The sequence below is a fragment of the Poecilia mexicana genome, unplaced genomic scaffold (assembly GCF_051168715.1).
Source record: "Poecilia mexicana isolate PSO_F unplaced genomic scaffold, ASM5116871v1 scaffold_22, whole genome shotgun sequence".
Taxonomy (NCBI): domain Eukaryota; kingdom Metazoa; phylum Chordata; class Actinopteri; order Cyprinodontiformes; family Poeciliidae; genus Poecilia; species Poecilia mexicana.
The window spans coordinates 6,716,641-6,741,206 of NW_028263391.1; the positions used below are offsets into that span (position 1 = coordinate 6,716,641).

The following is a 24,566-nucleotide window of genomic DNA, read 5'->3' on the forward strand; positions in this document are numbered from 1 at the left end:
TTCACCTGAGCACGAGAAAGGGAATAGTGCCACCTGCTGGACAGACCAGAGGAAACAGCGCATTTGAAACGCGTCAAGCGCCTGAAATAAAAGACTGACGCTTTTAAATGATTTATAGTGTAGGACTGCCTACATTAAAACATGTGAAATTGAGAAAAAATGTATAAATGTAGACATTTTTGCTTGTGGAGAAAGGTTCAACCTTTGTGCTGATCTTTAATGTGCTGAGATTTTTGTTACATAGTTGTGAGAAAGTAACAAAAATAAGTTTAGTTTTTATACATTTGGTTTTATGATGGACCAATAAAGAGTGACACATGTAAAGAGATAGAAAAAAGATAACTTTGCAAAAAGAAAAAAAAAGTATTTAGCTTCCTTTACTTTTGACACCCACTATAATGCAACCAATTGACTCTAGAAGCCACATAAATGAAGCACACTTGTGGGTACTTCAATATCGATGTAAATATAATCATTTAGTGAAGGTTTTGGAAGTTAGAGAACATTAGTTGGCAGAATCATGAAGACCAAGACATATCAGTAGGGCCAGACAGAGTGGGTTCAAAGCAAAAGCAAACTAAACCGCTTCTCAGGACCCACAAACCACCAGGACATGTTGTGGACGGTCACATTTATAACTAATAGGCCAGACAATAACTGCAATTAACAGAAGCATCAAGGGGATTAAGAAAGGAATAGGAAATTCTACTTGCAGTTTCTTTGCTTTCAAATGAATGAACATATATTTGAAAATGCTAAAATATAACTGAGTATTAAAAGATTAAAAGAGTTGATCTTGCAAGGATGAGGGACAAAGGTTTAGAATACCAATCTAATGTGGGAGAATTAATGTGGAAGAAAGTGCTTTGATCATTTGAAATTTCTGACCTGCATGCTAATTTCTCAGTGGCAATGATCCAAAACTGCACATAATCCTGAACTCATCATCCTAACACTAAAACTATTAGCCGAGACAGAGCAGAGTTAATAGGAAGATGAATGGAGCTAAGTGCAGGGCAATGCTTGAAGGAAACCTGTTTGAGACTGCAAGAGACTTGAGACTGGGGTGAAGGTTCACTTTCCAGTGGAATGATCCTCAGCACCCAGCCAGAGATAAAATGGAATGGTTTAAAATCCAAGCGCATTCACAATCAAGAACACACACACATAGCAACATTTTCATGCTGTGTAGACCACTTTGCTTAATTAAAAACTAAAGAAAAAATGTGTTTTACCTTTCAAATTGTCAGAACTATGTCTTTTAGGTTTCAATAATTTTCTACAAAAAGCAAATAAATCCATTAAGATCAATTACAGAATAAAATCTGAGGTCTGTCTAACAGAAAAAAATGCAATCAGGCTTTTCAATTCATTTGCTCATGAACTTCTTTATTTGGTTTTGTAAATGTTTTAATAGACAAGAAGAAATAGGGATGAAAAATCCTCAGAGGCATATACTAGTCTGTTATTGGATGGTGATGTGACTGCAAGTCACAACCATTTCAGATCTTCTGTGCAGACAAACTGACACTTAAGGAAACTAGGGTAATCAAAAGATTAATACAAAACCATCAAACTTCTGGATATGCTTCATTCCACTAAGACACAAAGTGGAGGAATGTTTGAGTTGGACTGCCTTATGAGCAGGTGAATGTCTGAAGGTTCTCTGTCACAGCACATTCTTCTGTAAATGGTTTCCAGTATTGTTGCAGTGATGCATTTATGGAGATTAACTCACATTCAACTTCCACTGCATACTGAGGAACTGGCATCTCTGAATGGCTCTCTGCACTGAACACAGTCAGTTTAAGGGGTTTATCAACCAAAACCTTGTAGAAGAAGTCATAAACTTGGTCATCCCAGGAGCCTTTAGACTCATCAAATCCAATCAAACGACAAAGAAAGGCCTGGGGTACCTTCTCAAGAAGATTCTGAGGTAAAGGTCTTGTGTCTTGGATGTCAATGTCTGACTCGTTACCATAGTCAACAAACAGGACATGTACCGTTCTGTTGTCTTTCTGGACTACCATCGCTCTGCACCACAGCTTGTCATCAGGAAACAAAGCAAGGCAATGGCTCCCTGGTCCAAGACTCTGAAGGAATGTCACGTCCTGCTGTGCCTTACCAGCTTCCTGGGCTAGCTGGGACACTTCACATAAATCCTCCGTGTTGGCAAACTGACACCAGAAGAATTTTGGCTCTACAATGCAGGACGCATACACCATTTCGGTTTTAGTTTTGAACACTTCTGGCTGCTTGTATGTGAAAGTACTTATTTCTTTGGAGGGCCCAAGATTATCCTTGCTGTTGCTGGCTTGAAAATCTTTTGCCACAATAGAATGTTCTCCAGAAAATGACTTCCAGTATTTCTGAATGACCTTGTTAACCACAATCTTGTCACATTCTGTGGTTACTGTGTGTTGAGGAACACCATTCTCTGAACAACTTCCTACGGCCACAACTGTCACTTTAAGTGGTTTGTCAACTATGAGATTGTAGAAGTCATCGTAGACCTCATTATCCCAAAAGCCACTAGACTCCATGAAACCATCCAAACGACACAGAAATGCCTGAGGAGCCATCTCTAGCAGGTTTTGAGACAGCAATCTTACATCTTTTTTCTCGACATCACATTCATTGCCATAATCAACAAACAAGACATGGACTGTGTTGTCTGAGTTCTCAGTTACTTGAGCTCTGTACCATTTGTTGTCTTCTGAAAGTAGAGCAAGGCAGGGAACACCAGGTTTAAGATGCTCAGGTGAAATTACGTCTTGTGCCTTTGCAACCTCATTAGCAAGATATGACACTTTGTCAAGGTCTTCTGTGTTGGCGTGCTGACACCAGAAGTAATGTGGGCCTGAAATACAAGAAGCATATGCATCCACACACATGTTTTGGGAAATATTTGGCCAGTTGTAGCCCTCTGCATTTTGCTTTGGGTAATTGTGGGATGAAAACTGAGTCATTTCTAAGTTGCTGTTGAGACTATGATTTAAAGTCTCCATCCTGCTTTGATTGTTCTCAAGAATGATGTCTAAATCCTTCACTTGCTCCGCCTTTGGTGATGAGGCATATGTGGGACACATTTTCTTGTTTTCCTGCATTTCTGGGACAGTGTTCTTTAACATTGATGATCTGGTGAGTTCAGGTGAGGCATGATCCTCATCTGGCAGAGTAGTCTTTTTTGAGATGGAGAATTCATCATCAGTGTTAGAAATTACAGCGGTCATCTTTGGCCGTCTCATTTTTGACACCTTCTCCCTGACCAAGGCATTTACATTTAGTGATCCATCAAACAGTTCAACCAACAGCTTCCCCTTCTTCCCTTTTGCCGCTACTGAAATGGTGAAATTGTTCCCCACAGCATGGTAGGCAAACCACTCGTTGATTTTAAGTGATAAATCTGCAGGAACATTGAACAGTCCAAGTGGAACAGCCTGAACAGGAACAGACCTGGCGATACTTTCTTCAGGAGGCAATGGGCGAATATCAGTTTCAAGAACAGCAAGGGTGTCCCCATAGTCAACAAAGTGCACCTTGAGATTTGGGGATCTTTCCACTATTAGACCTCTGTACCACTGATTATCAGTATACTTGGCTAAGCAAATGCTATTAGGTCCAAGTGGACAATCTGAGCTTTGATGCTTGCCAGGTAGCAGTGCAACACTTTTCCAGAGTTTTTCCAACATGTGCAAATTTCTGTCCAATTGGCAGTAGAAGTGATGGACCGATTCAGAAAATGTCACCAGAATCTTCTCTTCTCCACCCACTTTAATATTGTGTGTGGAGTAGTGATACTCATCCACTGGGACTTCTGGGGGGCTTTGATTCCCAGTTTCAGAAAGATCACAAGACTGAGCCAGGTGCTTAGGCAGACTCTCGGATCCAGATTCAACATCTACCACATTCAGTTCCAGGTCAGCTTCAGATGTTACAGCATTCCTAACATATTTTAATCCAGTACCAGACACAGAGTCCAAGTTCATAAAGTTCTGGAAGTCTCTTCTTGCAGCAACAGCCCATTTGGGACTGATGGGTTTTTGCACACTAAAGAGGAAATACTGAAAAGCTTGTGCATTCACTCGCAAGATCGCTGGATCTTCAGGCTTTGATGATGTATTGAATCCTGTTGATACAAAAACATATACATTAGAGCATGTAGCTTATAGTAATATCAGTCAAATTTGATTAAATTTAACAGTGCATAAGAGATCGTCTCAGTGTGAAAAATAAATTTTTCAGTCTTTAGAATTTAAAAAGACTGCACTTGTAAACTCAAAAAACACTGATCATGTATATATAAATGTATCACATTTCATTTTAAAACAAACTAAATTTGAACTAAAAGAAAAGTTTAGTTTTTCCACAATTGATTTCGGATTAAAACTGTCAGATACCAAAAACACCTGAACTGATGTCATTTGTTTTGTATTTTTTAAATCTAGATTGGCTATGGTTCAAATTTTCTAATTTTTTAACAAATTCCCCATGACATTTTCTGAAATTTAATATTTTCATTTTAGTTCCTTAAATTAACCTGAGATTACCAAGCTATGCAAAATTTTGACAGAAATATGACTCATTGAAAATTCAGTTGTTGAGCCATTGCTTACCAACCCAGATTGTCTGTATTTTGTCTCCTTAAAGACAGTGAGGCTATGCAAGCACACAGGCTTTTAAATAGTAAAAAGTAAAATATTTCTTTAGGATGAGGTAGTTTAGAAAGAGTAACATGTTTGGAAACATTTTAATTGGAATTATAGTATAGCTAATATTTTAAATAGGACATATTAAACCAGTGCTCTCGAATTCCAGTCCCCAGGCCCCCTGCTCTGCATGTTTTAGATGTGCCCTCTATTCCAGAACAGCTGATTCAAATGATTGCATGACTGTCCTGCAGAAGCCCGTTAATCACCCAGAGATTCAATCCAGGTGTGTATAGAAGGGAAACACCTAAAACATGTAGGGGAAGGGGGCCTAAGGACTGGAATTGAGAAGCACTGCATTATTAAACAGACATATTAAAAACTTCTTAAAATTGATCGTTTTAGAAACTATCAACTATCAAAGCATTTCCCCTTTATTTAATCATGTTTTCGCTTCCACTTCAATAAATGCAAATTGGACCACAAACAATGATAAACTTTTAGTAAAACGCAAACTTGGACACACCCATCCATCAAGCTTTTCTAAAGACAGAGTGATACATGTCCAGTTCTAGCATTACACGATTGTTTTTCTGGACAAAAATGAGAAACTTTCAAGTCATTTTTATATTGATTCGATATGATTGATTTGATAGAGAAACCAGTTTTTCAGCAATCGGACTGCTTTGCTAATTTCATTCATATTTTGCATTCATAGCTTATTGAAATTTAAACATATTTAAAATAATTTTACTTTTACATTTTTAATTAACAAAAAACTGGTACTTGTGGGCCTCATGTACTACTTTTCTACTTGACAATTTTAGCCCTCGTAGCAAAATGTTTGGCCACCCTTGCCTTACCATGTTCATTGTTGTTGACTGATCGTTTCATCCTGCTCCTCTCGTTGGACTTGCGTTGTGCTCACGTGGTTTTTTAAAGGCTTCGTTTGACAGCTTGGTAGTACGTCATCATCAGGCTGCTGTAGAAGTCACTTTTTACATACTTTTATAGCATCCTGAGTTTCTAAAAAGTCTATGGCTCACAGGTTTATATAGCAACACTTAATTTATATATATATATATATATATAAAAAAAACAAACAAAGAAACTATTTGTTTTCAGACGCGCGCGCGCACTCACGCAGGTGTACCGTCAGCCAATCAGGGGACGCGCCCTGAGTTCCGTGTTGCTGTGGTTTCCTTCACTCAGTCCGAGCAGGAAGTGCGAAACAGCCCTCCGTGGCCCCATGTTATTGTGGACGGCTGCAGGGTACTGAATGATGGTAAGTGTGTTTCTACTGTTTGTTTAGGAATCGAGGACAGGCTGAAACAAGGTAAAAGCCTTTCTTCCCGTGATTGTGTTTTGTTTCGCTTTACGGCTGCTATGCTGACTGTTTTAGCGCTTGGACATATTTCATGTGTAGTGGACAAACAGCTTCATCTGCTCTGAATAACACTGACTTAGTTAATCGCTGTTTTCAAAGCACATGTGCGGTATTCATCATTTGAGTGAATCTTTAAGAAGCCACGGCTTCCTGCTTCATAACAGACCGCTCGTTTTAGCTTTTCTCACAGATTCAGTTTGGAAGATTGGCTTGTGTTACTAATTATAGCCGAAAGTTTGTAGTAGCTTCGTATTCTTGCATATTAACTTGCAGCAGAGCTGAAGTGAACATTTCTATGCAGTTTAGTTGAAACTTTTCTGTCACCTCTTTCCTTTCTTAGCTACATTTTTCTTAGTTTTCCTGTTGCAATAAGGTTCTTCACATTTCCTCAGAGAAAGTTCCAGTTACACATATTAACTCCTGAGCATAATGTAAGCACACTATGTATTCACATTCAAAACTGGGCGTTATTTTTTAACATTCACAGCTTTGCATTAATCCACATATAAATTGTTAAAACTGTGTATGTTCTTAAACTGAACCCGATGTGCTTGTTGCATTTTCAGTGACTCTTTCAAAATGAGTAAGCGAAAAGCCAGTGTGATTACTGATGCATCGACTTTGAAGAACAGGCGAGTGACAGCTGCAGGTGCTGAAAATGCAACGGACACAAATCACCAGGGATTATCTTCACACATCTTCACTCCTGCCCCTTCGGTAGGATATATATATATATATATATATATATATAAAAAAAAAAAACTCAAGTGTTTTGTGCCTTTACTGCTCATTATCTGTTGACTATTTTGTCTTTTCTTCTGACTGTAGGGGGACATTGGACTCATTGAAAGCATCACTTTGAAAAATTTCATGTGCCACCATTCTTTTGGACCAGTCCAGTTTGGCCCCCATGTCAATTTTATTGTGGGCAACAATGGGAGTAAGTCCATGCTTAGCGCCCTTTGATATGTTGCTAATTATAACTGGTGTGTCTTACACATTTAGGTGTATTTTAGTCTCAGGAAGGTCCATGTTTGAAGAACAACAAGCTTAATTTAGCAATAAAAAGTAACACAGCGAAATGGTACAACAAAGGCTCTTTCTGTACTGCATAATTTATATGCAGTACAGTAACAGTATTTCTTTGTACAGAAAGTCATATTAGTTACTCTGCAGTTGGTTATAAATTATATCCATTTAAAAAACAGTTTCTTAGAGGTGAAAGCTTTACTTTACTGTAAACAATGATCACACTCAGTGCCTAACATTCACTTTGCATATTGTGTTCTAGTTCAACCTGCACTTCTGTGCTTGACATGCTTTACATGCACTGATTTATTAGCCCTTTCTCTGTTGGTGGTGTTTTCATTACCAGGTGGAAAAAGTGCCATTCTGACCGGCTTGATTGTTGGCCTCGGTGGGAAGGCCACCATGACAAACAGGGGAGTGTCGCTGAAGGATTTCGTGAAAACTGGAGAAAGGTAAGTTGATGATGGTTCTGATTGGCTGCTGTAGTTTTCTTTACGTCCAGAAGGTCATGGCAGGGGTGGGGGTCTCTTTGTCTGCTTAGTACTGCAGATGTTATTGTAAAGCTGAGAAACAGAGGAGCAGATGCCTACAAAAAGGATCTGTATGGTGACTACATCACCGTTGAACAACGCATCTCCAGCGATGGATCTCGGGGATACAAACTCAAAAGCAAATCAGGTGATTTTTCACATACATAGATAGTTTTTACATTGTAGTTAAATTTATTTAATCCTCTGAGTTTTGGCTTTATCAACACAAAGAGCTTCCAACAAGTACCAGTTGTGTTCTTCATGTTAAAATAACATGCTTGGATTAATATACTGTAATTTCCAGACAAAAGCAACTACTTTTTTTTTTTTTTTTTTACACACACTTTGATCGCTGCATCTTAAACAATGATGCAGCTAATATATGGATTTTTACCGATGGATTTTGAAATGCTGGACTGCAGTGTGATGAAGAAGACAGCACAAGCTCAAGGGCGAATTTTACCTTGAGACAAAATTGGCATTGATATTGTGTTGTAACAGGAGATATTTACACATAACGGTGCTATACAGACTTTTTATTTTAAGCTTTTAATTAATTATGGACATGTAATGTACACAAATACGTATATTATTTGTGCTTTGTTCGGAAAAAATGTATTTTTCTGGACACAGTTGCTTTAAGAAAAGCTAAGAAATTACAGCAGCTTACCAGGAAAAGTCATTGATGGCTATCTTCATGTTTCTCTTGTGCATTAAAAGCACTCAGCCCCAGAATCACTTCATCACACACTTCCTCAGTCTGTCTTTCGTTATCAAAAGTCTCGTCTACGTGTTAGAAGGCACATATACTTTAGAAGGCTTTTGATAAGGATATCTGCAGCGTAGAGGCAACTGCGGCCTACATATTTACACATTTTTTTAAGTTATTGGTGCGTCTTATATTCAGATGCACTCTATAGTCTGGAAAGTACAGTAATTCTTTTGCTTCACAGACGCATCCAAACCTGTCTGATATTGTAATATTATGATCCCTCCTGCAAAATCAATGATTTGAAACAATCAACAGGAATTACTTTGGCCATATAATCAATTTATAGACTGAATGTAATCTGAATATTACTGTTGAGTTGGTGTATATAGCAATAAACTGGAATGGATATTCCATTGACTCATTCCTTCAACTCTAGATGTCATTATACACACTGTACTGTGTGTAGGTAAAGCATGAATCTGTTCTGTTCTGAATGTCTTTGCAACAGTTTCCTTCAGTGGATTACTGTATCTAATATAAACTAATTCTAATTGATTTGAATTATGTTAAAGGGGTTATTATTTGTTCTTTCATATTTAGGTCAACTTGTCTCAAACAAGAAAGAAGAATTGGTAGCAGTTCTGGACCATTTTAACATCCAGGTAACAATTATATGTTTCCTTGAATTTGAAGGGATATTAAGGAAAATCGGTGGTTCTGGTTCTGAAACGGAGCGTGTGCTATTTTTGTGTGTGTGTGTGTGTTTCAGCTGGATAATCCAGTATCCATTCTCAGCCAAGAAATGAGCAAACAGTTCCTGCATTCGAAAAACGAGTCGGACAAATACAAGGTCCCACGCCACATTCGCTATGAGATCACAGATTCTAGTTTCCACTGGGTTAGCTTTGTCTTTCAAGCTGAAGTTGTGTTGTTTTATCGTTCCTAGTTCTTCATGAAAGCAACTTTACTCGAGCAGATGAAGAGAGACTACATCCACATCAAGCACACTGAAACAATCACACGGCAACAGGTTGAGAGGCAAGAGGAGGTACAGACCTGCGTTTATCGCCTAAAGCTCTTTTACTCTGGAGTTGATAAATCTGCCAGATGTTTGATGGATGTTCTGATTTCCAATCCACATATTTATCAATGACTTCATGTCCCTGAATTATGAAGTTATTCTGCAGTTCAAAAATATGGTAAAACATTCAAACCTCGTAGTTTAGGGTGGTTTAATACGTACATTTAACTTAATTCAGCTAAATTTGTGGTGTGATGGTACAATCTACAGAACAAACCAGTTCAGCTTATATCCAAATATCCATGGAATCCTTTTTGGTTCAAATTAATTTAATTTCAGTTCAGTTAATTCCAGTCTATTTCCATTATATCTTTACTAAAAAGGTATTAAATCAAGACGTTTAATAGATTATAACGTACCATAATCTTTCTTTCTCTTTCTCTGTTCACATTTTCTTTGTTTATCAGCTTCTATCTGCAAAATACACACTTGTTAAAAGAAGCACTACTTAGTAATGTCATAGATTTCTATATGATATGAGTACAATAAAAATAGCTATTCATTTATTTTTCCCTTTCTTCTCCAGTCTCTTATTTTTGAAGCTTAATTTATATAAACTTTCTAAGCTCTGTTTTAAGAGGCAGCTAATTGCTGCTGATACTTTAGCATGTCTGTGACATATTTCTTTAAAAAAGAAGGAAAATGTGTACGTCTTTGTTTTGTGTTCAGTGCCTCAAGGACTTAAAGCAGGAGTTCCTGCAGAAGAAAGAGCGATATGAAAGCTTGTCGTCTTTCAGTGATTTGAAGGAGAACTTGGAGAGCCTGAAGAAACAAATGGCTTGGTGTTTGGTAAGATGCTGTCTGACGCCGATGTGCTCAGCAGACAATGTCTCCTTCTGGTTGTTTTTGGGACTCTTAGTTATAATCACTTATATTCATCTGAAGTCGAGTGTGTAAAAACGGTTTAAAAGAAAGCAAGAGGAAAGCATCTTGCATGAAACAGCAGCAGTGAATAGAAGCAGCTGAAAGTCTCCGTTTGCTACACAAAATCAGGCTGTGTTGCACTCATGGACACCGTCTCATCACCTAAACTCTTAAGACCCGCCTTCAGTCAGAAAAGTCTCTTCAACCCAGTTCTTTATTTGTGGTAAAAACAAGGGAAGTTAAAATAAATACTGTTATACAAACACATGCATGACAGCTGCAGTCAAATGCTGCTTTGACTTGGAGATTAAGAAAACAATGACTTGCTTCTGTAGGTCTTGATCGTAGGTAAATATGCAGGAGGATCAGTTGTAGCGAGCGGTTATTGATTTAATTTAATAACTTTCTCCATGACTGTTGCAGTGGCTGTACTTAAAGAAAACCGCGCTCTGTAACACATTTTCTTAGTTGAAAAACTTTATGCTCACAAACAATGGCCTCAATAATGTAGCTGCTGATTCAGTGCTAGAGCTATCCGTCGTAGCTATCCATCAGAAGAGCTAACCAGTTCCTCAATCTTTTTTTTTCCTCACCTTGAAGTTAAGAGATTAGGGGATTCATAGCCTTGATACATTTTGATGTATTTTGAACAGAGAGACTGTTGTTTATTTATGTTGTTTTTTCGTTTGAGAAAAAGTCTCTCTTCCACCTTTTTAAAGAGGAAAGGTCTGCCTTTTTTCCTGCGTAAAGATGTTTGAAAACAATTGTACAACCCCCATCACCCACTTTTTGTGTTTTGCTAATTGCCAAAACATCCACTTGAGATTTTTTTTTTTTTTAAAGAAAAAACAACAGATAGACATGCTTTGTACTTCCATATCATATCTAGTTATGGCATTCCTGTTCTGCTTTAAAACTTTGTGACTCCAAGGACTTTTTTGTGTTTAAAAAGTAAATTACCTAGTAAACCTTTCTATCCTGTAAAGAAAAAAAGAAGAATCTTGACTAGGACTAATTTATGTTTATTTTTCTGACTATAAGTTTTTGTTGAAAGAAAACAAGAAACTAACTTAAACTAGATAAAACAGGATGTCATCATCGCCTGTCGTTCTTACTTGGATCGCCAGTGTTTAACAAGCTGTTGCACCTAAACACGATAAACATGTACGTTTTTTCACCTTTAGGTCAGGGACAAGGAGCAGTCCATACAGCAGCTGAAGGAGGAAATTCAGAAAGAAGAGAAAGACAAGAAGCATGAAGATAACCTGCATCTCTGTCAGGTGTGAAACAAGTTATTCCCCTTAATTTGGATTGTCCAAGTCTGTTTATAAATGTACCTTGGTTTTATCGGGCAACTTTTGCTTATTTTTTTTCTTTCTTGCAGTCAAAGCTCACACAAATGGAGAAAAGGCTGCAGGTGATTAAAAAAAGAGCTGACAGCCTGAGAGAGGAGCAGAAGTTGCTCAAAGAGGATAATCTCAACTTTAAACAGCAAGCAAAGATTGTTAACAAAGCTCACAAGGAGCAGGAGGTATTCTTTACAACTTTCTAAATGATTCTGTTAAATAGATGGGTTATGTGTGTTTTTTAAAATTATTTTATTTCTTTTTTTTTTTTTTTACAGCTTGTTTATTTCCGGGCTTTGAACAAACTTAAGCAAACAGAACGCGAGCAGAACCTTCTCCAGGAGAAAATTAACAAGGCTAAAGCGAGGTGTGGAGGTGTTCAGACATCTTACACTGCAAAAACAATAAATCTTACCAAGTATTTTTGGTTCAGTTTCTAGTGCAAATATCTTTGCACACTTGAAGCAAGATAAAACTAACTTATAAGTAACTTTTCTGCAAGATGTTGGAGGTTGTTTTAAGTCACTAATTCCTTAATGTTGATGAAAAAGTGCTTGTTATAAGTGAAATAGTCTGGAACAAGACATTTTAGCTTATAAAACGGGGAAAATGTCTTTTTCCACTTACAGATTATTCACTTAATTATTTAATTTAAAAAAATCTCCTATTTCTTGCTGAAAAGCTACTTGCAAGTCAGTTTTGCCGCATTTCAAATGCACTAACATTTGCACTAGAAACCAGACCAAAAAGTCTCTTTATGAGAATGTTGTGTTTTTGCAGTGTATTTATTGGCTTAGTTTTCTAGAAGACCAAACAGCAACTTGAAATGTTTCCTCTGCTGTCAGCGAGAGACTGAACAACAGCGGCGAAACCAGACGCTCAAGACAACAGGCGACGTTGGGTGAGCTGCAGGAGCAGCTGGCGGAGCTCAAGAGGACGTGTTCGCAGCTGAACGAAGACATCAAGAAGAAACATCAGGCACTCCTGAAAGGAAAAGAAGAACGGGACAAGCTAAGGTACGAGAAATACTTCCTGCGTCTCATCATTTTTTTTTATTCATGGCTAGACAGGATTCATCCCTTTGAAAATAGTAAATAAAAACCCTTCTTTTATACCAGAGTTGAAGCAAAGAGTGTGCAGTTTGCTTACGAGTCCAAGCAGAAGAGAAAAAACCAGCTGCTGGCCAGTCGATCCAACAAGCTCAAGCGGTTTGGAGACGATGTTCCTGACCTGATCGCTGCCGTTAGTGATGCGTTCGCTGCAGGAAGCTTCATCAAGAAACCCATTGGGCCAATAGGTAACTAACCGTTTTCACGTTGTTTTGGTTTTATATTTGTCGTCCGGGATTAATATAAAAAATATATATATAAAAACTGAAAGAACGAAAGAAAGAATCGCGAAAGACAGAGGCTCACTGTCACAGACCAAAGCATATTAATGAATTATGATTAGAGACGCAACAATATGAGCATTTTGAGCCAGTATCAATACTAATATGTTAATATTTCTGTTGTAGTCAATAACCAAATCACTGATTTGAATAGTTCAGACATTGCATATTCTTGGATGCTGTTGATTTATTGGAAAGGTGACTTTGTTATTTTTAAAATATATTGAAAGTTATCTAGCGTTTTCCTTCCACTCCACAGCTACAGACTGCTCTGTTGATGTGTCGCGTAACATTTCTCGTTTGATCTCAGGGGCTTGCATCAGTCTGAAGGATCCCACCCTGGCCGTGGCGGTAGAGTGCTGCTTGCGGAGCTTCATGAAGGCGTTCTGCTGCGACAACTACAAAGATGAGTTAGTCCTTCAGAGGCTCATGTCTCGCTTCTATCCGAAGGGCAACAGACCGCAGATCATCGTTAGCCCCTTCACCGATAAACTCTACAACGTTCATGGGAGGTAAGAACCTGCTGCTGTTTCTACTCCACTTGCATTTCATGAGAACTATTGAATTAAATTTTTTCTTCTCTTTTTCTTTCTTTGACCGCTTTCCAGAAAAGCATGTCATCCAGATTACCCAACCGTGCTGGACACGATCACATCGGCGACTCCTGTCATCGTCAATTGTCTGATTGACATGAGGGGGATAGAAACCATTCTCATAATCAAAGTTGGTGCCTGTCTGGACTGATTGTAGATGTTAGTTTCTGGGTTTTTTGCACCTTCTGGCTCACTGTGTGCATCAATGTGTGGCTACAGGAAAAAGACAAGGCCAGGAGGATCATGCAGAAAGGCCGGCCTCCAAAGAACTGCCGTGAAGCCTTCACGGCTGAGGGAGATCAGGTGTTCCCGAACCGCTACTACACCTCTGAGTTCAGCATGGCCAAATACCTCAGTGGAGATATTGAGACGGAAATACAGTGAGTACTTTGGGGTTTATTCATGCTAGAATACGTGTGAGATGTACAGTTGGCCTTGGAGGTCAAAATGGGTCATAGAAAGGACCGTGACCTGAAACCGGCTCTGTTTTATGGACTGAACAGGATCAATGTTAATGAATAAAACTACAAAACTACAACTTTGTGTTGCTACTCCAGAGGAAATGGAAACAGACAACAATAATAAAATTTAAAGGTGACCTATTATTCTTCCTGGAACAGGTTAGGATAGGATAGGTTATATATTATATTTTTCCAGAAAATCATTCTTAGATAACGAGATTTTAGTCAGCTCAGTTCAGCCTATTTTGAAATCACTTCAGAATGAGCTGTTTTAGGGCCTCCTTTCACTTTTAATTTAAATAAGCTGCTGCTGGCCACATCCTCAAACTCGATGTTTACACTCACACATAAAAATGGCTACAAACAGATGTGAAATTATACAACCATACGTCTTTGAAAAGCAGAAGTGGAGCATCCTGCACAACCAACAGGAATGCAGCAAGGGGTTTCTGGATGGTAAGTCAACAACAAAACTTGTCTTTTCCAGTTGAAGTTGTACACTGCATGCAGCGGTAAAACCAGCTGACTAAATGGGCTGGAGCTCCACTTGGGTTACTGCGTCACGTGGCTGGGTTTTGCTTTGGTTGCTAGGTAACGACGCAGTGCCCGTTGGATGTAGCTTAAGGTTTTCAGCTTACCAGCTAAAGATACAGTTGGGAAGACAGCAGGACTGGTTCAGTTTGTCGATTCTTGGCGACACAGAAAGTGCAGGAAGTTTGGATCTGATAAACTCTGATGTGGTGTATGATGGGGTTTGTAGTGTAGTTAACATGAGCAGAATGTAACCAACAATCAGGCCATTACACATAGATATTTGAAATGGTCTTGCCAGTCGTATATAGTTGTTTCACAGGCCTTAACCGTGACACAGCATTTTTTGTTGTTCTGTTTTGTTTGGAGCTCAATATCCAGGAACCGTTTCTTCACCTGGGCTGCTTTTGTGTGTGTTTTCATTGTGGGGTCAGAGAACTGGGTCGTTGATGTAGATTACGTTCCCTGGGTCAGAGCGACTCCTCCTCCTGCTGCTAGAATGCTGCTGCGATCTCGGGACACAGATCCCGACCCGACACAGCAGTGAGATTCAGCATGATTAAACCAGACTAATATACGATTAACCTGAGGTTGCTTCGTAGCGGCTGTAGTTCATCAGCCGCCTGCTTCCACTTACGAACTGTGTGGAAATATGTTTGCAGAATGGATTTTTTAATCTGAGTTACACTTAAAGAATACATAATTTATGACGTGTCATAGCGGTTTAGCTCAAAAAGTTAATTAAAACTGGTATTAACACAGTGGTAGTTTGAAATAATCAACAGGTCATGAATATTTAAAGCATGTGAGATGAAACTTGTTGTAAAAACAATCATATTCAAACCTAAAATCAGCAGTGGTGATCGCTTTAATCTGTATTTTTTAATTTACACAGTGAAAAACATTAAATTTACCTGTTAAAATCTCTTAATAAAGGCTGCGATGAGAGTGTTAAGCTATCTATGAGTCCATGAAAGTCTTTGCTTCTCTTCAATAAATATTAAAAATGGATTTAAATGTTTGTCCAAAAAGTATCAGCTCAGCACCAGGGGGGTTTTCTACACACTTAAGTTTTCTGCTCCGTTTCTGGCTTCCCTTAGTGCAAGTGGTAATCCTGAAATGGTTCCAGCAGCATAAAAAAAGGAGTAAAATAAAATAATTATACAAACTGCTGTAAAAGGTTTTTACACAATTGGATATCTCAGCTGCCCTTTGTGAAAGCACGAACCCTTAAGTAGCTTTTACAGCTATCCTGTTGCCATAATCCTCGTTTAAAATCATCAGTCGAAGGAACTGTAACCTGATCCGAAATTACCTGCGATTGCTCAGAAGGTAAAATGAGCCCCAGTTTGACTGCAGTTTGACTCCAGAGCTTTTTTTCTGCTGTGCATTTTCACACAAAGATCATCAGAACTGAACCGTTCCATCGCCACAAATTCCAGTTCAAAACAGCTGAAGAATATTCAACACTGGAAAACATTTCAGATGTCCCAAATAAACAAACGAAACAACAGAAACAACGTTAAAATGTATTATGAAGTCTCTGTAAAAAAATTGCATTTCAAAAAAATAATAATCGTTAAGCTCAGACAGGAAAAACAGGCAGAAGTGGCAGGCAGTGCAAACATCATACTTGTTGTCAAATGTTTGCGGCGTTTCTCAACATGCCGGCTTTTCTTTACGACATGAAAGGGGAACGTCTCTTTAACGACTATTGTCCAAATGGAAATTATATCTATCGTGCAATTAATTTATGTTTTGCTCATTGTGACAGGTTAACAGACCGCTGCACGTTCTTTGGTGCCGTGCTTCGTTATTATTGCTTTTGGTTCATAGGTGATGTTGGGTTTGCGCAGAAAAATCAGAGTTTATGATGTGGAGCCTTTTTGTTTTCTGTGGAAACATGCAACATCCGTTCATTCAGAACAGGAACACACTCTGAACCGCATTGGTGGAAAAACCCTAACCTGCCAGTGGTACTGGTGCATTTCAATGGATGGCATGAAGGAAAAGGTCAAACTCCAGGTTCTTCAACATCGCCTCTGACCGGACGCTGATCCCAAACTAAGTCTGGCTTTAGAGATGTTGAAATGAACTTGTTTTGAGTCCAGTCTGAACTGTTCGGAGTCGCTGACCGAGAGAAAACCTCTGATGTGTGTTGCAGTGTGCTGGAGTCAGAACTGGAGAATCTCGAAGCTCAGCTGTCCAGGTTTCAGCTCCAGGTGAACTCCGTCAGCGAAGACATAGTCAACATGGAGAGCAGCCTGAACAACACCATCAAGACCCTGAAGAAGACTCAGGTCAGCGTGAGGCAACATCACCTCTTAAATCTAGCTTTGCCGTGTCATTACCTACCCGCTCTTCAAACCTTTTTTTTTTCTTTCTTATCATTTGTCTGTTTTGGCTGCTCTGCAGGCCTCTGAGAACCAGGTCAAGGCAGCAATAAGTGAGCTGGAAACCGCTAATGAGGAGCAAAGTGATGACATCTCCTCCTTGGTGACCCTCAGCTTTATCACTGTCAGATTCAGAGACAACGTTGATGAGCTGTCCCAGATTAACGCCTGAAATCTCAATGCGCAGGAGGAAGTTGCCCAGGAGAACCAACAGAAAATTGAGACGGAAAAACAAGCCGTTCAGGAGGCAAAGGCAGAACTTGACAAGCAGCGGAAAGCATCAGAAGAGGCGGACTCCAAGTACTCCTCTGTCAGAGATAAAACCGATCAGCTGCTAGAGGAAATGGAGCCACTGAAGGTGAAAAAAAAAATTACTGACATTTTTGACATTTTCACCCCCGCAGTGGTCGTAATGCATTAGTTTGTTCTCTCCTGCTACTTTTATCATCCAGTATTTAAACACGAGGATCTCCTGATGGTGAGAAAGATAATTTTTTTGTTCTTGCCATCCAGGACGAGCAGCTGAAACTGGAGACGGAGTGTGTAAAACATGAACGTAACCTTAAACTATTAGAGAAGAAACTGAAAGGGCATGAGGGCAACATCCAAGCATTGAAAAGCGTACTTTCAGGCAAAGAGCAAGACTTGCAGGTAAAGAGAACTCTGCTTGTTTTGTCTTTTTCTTTTTTACTTTTCCAATCTGTTTCAAGTAAACCATGGCTCTGCACTTCATCAATTAGAGACAGATGGTAGAGCTGCAACTAAGGATTATTTTAGTAATCGATTATTCTGACAATTAATCGGAAAATGTCTCTTTACACATTCTACAGATTTTTCCATTAAAAATCCTGCTGAATAAAAAAATTAGACATATCCTAAAATTTGCAAATAATTTAATTCCTTTGTTAAATAAGAAAATCAACATTTTGTCGCCGATAACGTAACGTTCCTTCGGTGAATTTGAATCGGGTGAAGCTACAGCTTGACGAGTTTTGGCTAAAACATATTTATGTTCTGATCTTAAATGCAAAATGTATTTTGTGCAGTTTTGGCTTAATTACTGCTTGGAATATGTTGTGCCTTTTTTGAGTCTGTATACTCCAGTTAACGATTAATCGATTAGTAAATCGATTATTTCAATACCCGATTAATTGTTCCAGCCCTAACAGCTGGCTTATTCGCCTGTAAAGACTCGACTCTGACCAAACATGACTGACGTGTTGACAGGAAAACGTGAAGAAAGCCACGCAGATTAGCCCCGAGCGGCATCACATCACTTCCACCACCAAGAGCATCGACTCAGAAATCACGCGGCTCAAGAAGAAGCTGAAGGTCTACGAGGGAAACCACGGCGAGCAGGAGCTGGTGATCAGGTGAGAGGTCACCAGCAATCAGAAGACGTCTCTCTGCTGCCACATCGATGGGAAACTAGACGTAGAAAGATGTGCTGAGTACAGACATTTTCACACGTTTGGATGTTTCTGTAAGGAATCCACAGAAGTGTTATTGCATAAGGTCCAAGGTGAACGAAAACAAACGTATGCACAGCTGGGTTACTGGAAATAGGTCAGAACAAGACAGGAAATCAGAAGACGTCATAAAGGACGACAGGAAGCAACAGGTTTCTTTTAGTAATTGACAGCTATGTTCAGAACCATTAGCTCTTTTATTCCAGTGTATTTGTACATAATGGCAGCGATACCAACTCATAGCTTCCCCACCACGTCTTCATTTGCCTCGTGCCTCTCTCCTCCAGTTGCATTTTAGGAAGTGTGACTTTCTTCAGGATTTTGGGCTCCGACCCATTTCTGGGTCACATGCAGTAGGAAAGAGAGAAACGAGAGAAGCCCCAGAAAGAGATCACCAGCGTAAAGAGGAAAAAAAAGAGGAAAAGGAAGCAGCTGTAATGCACACATTGACAAAAAACAAAGACAGTCAAACTGGGATGCACAAGAGGGAGAAAAAAAAAAAGCCAAACTGAGAGGGAGCATTAATAGAAGCACTAGTCTCATTGGATCGGCCGAACCTCTGCTGAGCCTCCTTTGTACCTTAATCAGATCTGCCTCTCGGCTATTCCTAACTCATCTTGTGCCCTGGTTTCATGTAGTTTAAGTCAGAAATATTTACGCAATGCCAACTTCTTCCCTCTGACCTCGTTAGGGAGTACGCCGAGGCCCTCTCGCTCTACAAAGAGAAAACCAACCAAGTGAGGGATCTGCGCAAGTTCATCGACCGGCTCAACAACATCATGTCAGACAGGCAGAACAGATACAAAATAATGCGCAGGTAGAGAAGCAGCCATCACCATTTCAGATCTGTTATCTTACACTTATAAATGCCATCTTACTGTGGTGTGAAAAAGTGTTTGCCTCCTTCACGACTTCCTGTCTTAAAGTGTTTCAGAACATCAAACCAATTTACATAGGAGTCGAAGCCAACACAAGTAAACACAGAAAACACTTTTCATGTAAAGGTGTTTAATATTAAGGGAGAAAAAACATCCAAACATACCTGGCCTTGTGTGGAAAAAGTGATCGCCCCTAAACCTAATAACTGGTTGGGTCACTCATAGCAGCAACTGCTATCAAGTGAAGAATGAAGTCAGGACTTTGACTTCATTCTTCAGTCATTCAGTGGTGGACTTGCTGGTGTGTTTTGGATCATTGTTCTGCTGCAGAACCCAAGTTTGTTTCAGCTTGTGGTCACAGACAGACGGCTGGACGTTCTTCTTCAGGACGTCCTCCGGATCCTGAAGCACCAAAACAGAGCCATCACATGACCACCACCGTGTTTTACTGCTGGTGTGATGCTGTGTTGCTTTCACACCAGGTGTAACGGAGCAAGCATCCTCTGAAGAGTTCAACTTTTGGTCTCACCAGTCTGCAGAATGTTTTCCTAAAAATCTAAAAGGGAAAACCGAGTTTTAAAGTTATTTTTAACTTTAGTTGAAGTGATGTCTTGGTTGAGAACAGGTATGGCAGTAATCTGGCCTGGTTGTGGCTAGAAACGGTGACCTGAGGTGTAATAAACCACAGTTATGTTTTAACTGAGGGGCCAATCTTATTTGTTTGATTGATTTGAAAACTGCATCTTGTGTTTACGTGACTAATATTTAAATTGGTTTAATGTTCTGTATGACAAACATGTAAAACCACAGGAAATCAGGCAAACACTGTATCACACCACTGTATTCTACTGGGCTTTTATATGACAGAACAACAATTTCCTCCTTCCCTCTCCTCCCTAAGGTCCCTCTCAGTGAGGTGTAAGCTGTACTTCAATAACTTCTTAATCAAGATGAACTGTTGCGGCGCCATGATCTTTGATCACAACAACGAGACGCTTTCAATTTCGGTACGTCTTTATCTGTGCTACTCATCGTATGTAGAGCTGCTTTGGCTTGGTTTTCAAAAAAGTATTATTTCCTCAGGCAGATATTTCACTTATAACAAGACATTTTTCCCATGACATAAGTGAAATAATCTGCCTGTGGAACTAATACTTTTACATCGATATTAAGGAATTGTTGACCTTAAACAAACTCCTATTTCTTGCTGAAAAGTTACTTGTATGTTAATTTTGTCTTACGAAGGTATTTGCAGCAGAAGCTTTGTGAGACTTTGTGATTTTATCTGAGCCATATTTAAATTGAAATGCACAGTTACACAAAAACCAAGTTGTACAAAATAAAGACGCCTGCTTTCATTATGATGTTCAAGAATAATTCACTCTTCCAAGGCAAGGAGTCTGTTACCTTTAGGTCTCTGAAATATTAAAAAAAAAAGAGTAAGTACAATTTGAGTAATGGCTAATTGTGTTTTGCTCCAAAGGTGAAGCCTCCAGGTAGGGACAAAGATGGTGCGAGCGACATGAGGTCTCTGTCTGGTGGGGAGCGCTCCTTCTCCACCGTTTGCTTCATGCTCTCCCTCTGGGAGATCACAGAATCACCGTTCAGATGCCTCGACGAGTTCGACGTTTACATGGTGAGCGCATAAAAAGCATTTGAAAAACACCGACACGTGTGTATGTCTTTGGAAAGAAAGGGGGGCGGGGGGTGGAAAAAGCATGAACACTCGGCTGATGTGAAAACTGTTTTCTGCAGGACATGCACAACAGGAGGATCTGTCTGGACCTCCTCCTGGAGCTTTCAGAGCGGCAGCACCTTCGGCAGTTCATCTTCATTACTCCCCTGAACACCAGGTGACGCCTTATTTCACATATACCAGGGTCCTTAAAATGTCTTAAATTCATGTATCTATTCATGTAAGAGCAAATTTAATGCAAATTGGCTGAATGGAGCTTATACATTTCTTTTGAAATATAGATCTTAAATTCCATTCATCGTGGTCTTAAAAAGTCTTAAATTTGAGTTGGTGAAACCAGCACAACCAGTTGCTGAATAATTTGATTTTAAGATTCATAGAAATTCACTTCCAGTCGCTCTAAAAAAGCCCAGAGAGCTAGTGGAGAAAAAAAACTTACTGTAAATCTTGTTAAATGTGTTTTATCTCCCTTCAGAGCGGCTCAGTGAGAGTGGGGGCGTGTGACCAGTTTAGGTTTGTGTCCGAACCCAAAAATCCCAATTTTTCAACAGTCATTGTTTGAAAACAGCAAAAGATATTGCAAACCCGCATAATTTGGGAATAGCCTAAAGCCTCGTCAACCCTCTGAACTTTATATGGTGTTTCTATCTGGAAGTATTAAGGTTTCAACCATAACTAAGTTGTAGAAGCATGAATGGTGAACCCATCCACCATTCATTTAAACAGTATTTTAATGAATGAGATTTTAAAAAGCACAGATGTTGGCGATATCAAAAGTCATACCCTGGGGTTAGATTGTTACTTTCAGATCTCCTTTTTTTCTGTCTTTGTAAATCAGATGTAGAAGTTAAATAAAGATTGGCTACTTGAACTGTGCCTTTTACATACCATCAGAGGAAATAATGATTTGTTTACAGCAGCAAGGTAGTTTAAACTGTTCTTTTCCCTGCAAACTTTTCCTTGTTTACACCATCAAGCTTTACTGGTGTGACATCAATGCTGTCACAGTAATGTTTGGCAACCAGTTAAAGCTGCTGATTCTCTTTCAGCAACCTCCCCAAATCGGCTCTCATCAAAATCCATCATCTGCGGGATCCTGAGCGAGAAGACGGCCAGTCCAGAGACAGAGATCTGTAACACACACCAGCCGTGCTCTTCATACGTAAAACGGTCGTAAAGCGCTTTTGTACTGGGTTTGTGTACCGAGGAGGTACTAAAACTTTTAAACTTTGTCATTACATCTTCTGGTGTTTACTGAAAAGCAAGGGCGTAGGTTCGGTCTAAGTTTTGGTGGGGACCTTGACACCCCCCCCCACCCCCCACCCCCACCCCGGCAGCACAGTGAAATGCCCAAGAGCACCGAACATTTTTGAGAAGGGGGGGGAAACCACATTGGCTTAATAACCCCTCCCCCCAACCATAACCATATCATACATCTTGTGTATACAACTAGATACAGTCATACTCAGCAGATCAGTTCAAGAACACTTTACTTTTTCCTTTACAAAATTCAGCAAACGTTACAAGTAAGATCAAAAGAAATATCCTCTGGATACAGCAAACACAATTGCAGATAAGAAGAAATCAATAATAAAATAAAAAAGAAAAAATATTACATAATTAACAGACCTATTCTACCTCACATTCAGTGCTGACCTTACTAAACACCGAACTTTACAACAAATGCGTTGCGTGATAGACATCTAACTTATGGGTCCACTCACTCTACTTACAGCCGACGTAGCGAAATAACTTCTAATGTCTGTCCTTTTCTTTTTTGGTGGCGACATGGTCTCGAGACTCAGAAGGAGACGCGTGTGCCCAGCTAGCCGCCGCCTTTTGCAGCTAATCAAAGAACGTCCGACGATTCAACTGACTCCCCCTCCCCCCACCCCCACAGCACCGTTCCGACACGGTCTCGGAGGCTCATAATAAATGTCAAACTAAGAAGCTTCCGTTCCGCGCACCGCCTGTTGCTGCTAATCAAAGATCGTAGATCCACGTTCTTTGAGCCAATATGGCAAAAATTGGTCGGGACTTTTTCATATCCCGTGAATATTGGTCGGGACATGTCCCTACCGTCCCTACCCAAACCTACGCCCATGCTGAAAAGTATTGTTTTTATGAAACTTAAATAAGTAGAATATAAATATCTGGGTGTATGATTTATTTTTCTAGTCTTTGTATATAGATGAAGATTTTGATGAAAACCTAGACTCATAACGCTCACTGGCAGTACTGTATTTCTATGGTTTTACTTGATGTTTACCTGTATGTGTTTGAGAAAAGTGTTTTTAAGGCGTTGTTAACCTAAGAAGTACAGTTTCAACCTGTGTGTTTAAATGTATATTTATGAAACCTTATTTTGTTGTGAATTATGTTTAATCTCTAAGAAAAGCAAAGAACTTAAGTGACCTTAGTGTCAGTTTGTGTACAAGTTTTGCAGAATTTTGCATTGTGAAAGCTTTATGAACGCTTTATGAACAATCATATGGGCATAAAGTACTTGGAAGACATTATTATGTTTGGTTTGTTGTCTTCTGTATGTTTTAAAGTCTGTCTTTATGTATTATGTCCCTCCTCATTTTCTATAGATGCGCCTCACATACTACTCGGGTGTGTTCTAGCTGAGTCTAATCGCTGTTGACTAAAAATTATGAATTTTACTTACCTTCTGTACCTTCCTTTTTTTTTCTTTGTCCACATGATTGATCTCTTGCTTGTGCTGGCGCTGTGTGAGGAAAAGCAGGTGGTCTTGATTCGGGCTGGCATGAGGCTCTCACAATACCATAACTGAGCACAAATACTGCATTCCCATGTTGTCTTTTTTACACAAAAATGTGTAACGTGAATGTATAACATGAAGTAATTGATTTAACTGCATATACAATAGCAACAATTGTTCCTACTGCTGCTGACTTAAACACCCATTAAATTATGTAGTTTTCAAGTGACTGTTGTGGAAAATAGTGTTTTTCTTTTTTGTGGTTCAACAGTACACTGATTTTAGCTAATTGGTTACCTAAAATCAGGTATAAGTGCTTATTTTAGCTAGCTAATTAGTGGAACTTCCTGGTAAAACTGGTCACTGTAGTCCTTTTTCTTGCTTCTGATATAAAGGTTTTTAAATTCTAGATTTTAGCATTTATTCTTAAATTGCTTAATTGTCCAGTTTAAACCTAATGACCGAAGTCTATAACAAATTGTAAGGCTACATTATATATTTTCTTTACTATGTTCATGTAAAATCTAAAAACCTCATCATTTTATTAATAAAACACCAAGATGTATACCATTCAAATTTTCTTCCCCACTAGCTAAACCTCTCAGACCATTCTGGATTAAACACAAAGAGCAAACACGATTACTCGTTACAAATTGGAGACAATTGTGAGACCTAAAATTTATATTTTCAATGAATCCCATAAATATTTATCACTTTCACCTGTGGATTTTACTTGATGCAGAGAGTTACTCATTCGTGTTCATCCATACAAGCATAACACAAACAGAGGAATGGCTAGCTGAATTAAAAAGAACCTTGAGACGCTCTCAGC

At 39.2% G+C, this 24,566-nt stretch overlaps 2 protein-coding genes across 2 annotated transcripts; one reads left to right on the forward strand and one right to left on the reverse strand.

The window, feature by feature from the left end:
- Positions 1-1,361: 1,361 nt before the first annotated feature.
- Positions 1,362-5,675, reverse strand: tdrd6b (tudor domain containing 6b). Its single transcript, XM_014972648.2, has 2 exons — positions 5,513-5,675; positions 1,362-4,129 (listed from the first exon to the last, which is right to left on the reverse strand). The coding sequence occupies exons 1-2, from the start codon at positions 5,541-5,543 to the stop codon at positions 1,638-1,640; spliced, it is 2,523 nt and encodes an 840-aa protein (XP_014828134.2). The 5' UTR covers positions 5,544-5,675; the 3' UTR covers positions 1,362-1,637.
- Positions 5,676-5,822: 147 nt separating this feature from the next.
- On the forward strand, positions 5,823-23,963 carry LOC106907101 (structural maintenance of chromosomes 6). Its single transcript, XM_014972645.2, has 27 exons — positions 5,823-5,934; positions 6,603-6,753; positions 6,865-6,976; positions 7,412-7,517; positions 7,607-7,743; positions 8,908-8,969; positions 9,077-9,157; positions 9,254-9,355; positions 10,058-10,177; positions 11,437-11,532; positions 11,637-11,783; positions 11,877-11,965; positions 12,444-12,614; positions 12,717-12,895; positions 13,299-13,500; positions 13,597-13,711; positions 13,801-13,961; positions 16,738-16,873; positions 16,989-17,069; positions 17,154-17,324; positions 17,480-17,617; positions 18,194-18,339; positions 19,127-19,252; positions 20,215-20,320; positions 20,797-20,949; positions 21,069-21,166; positions 22,059-23,963. Exons 2-27 carry the CDS (start codon positions 6,616-6,618, stop codon positions 22,144-22,146), a joined length of 3,261 nt encoding a protein of 1,086 aa, XP_014828131.2. The 5' UTR covers positions 5,823-5,934; positions 6,603-6,615; the 3' UTR covers positions 22,147-23,963.
- The last annotated feature ends 603 nt before the right edge of the window (positions 23,964-24,566 follow it).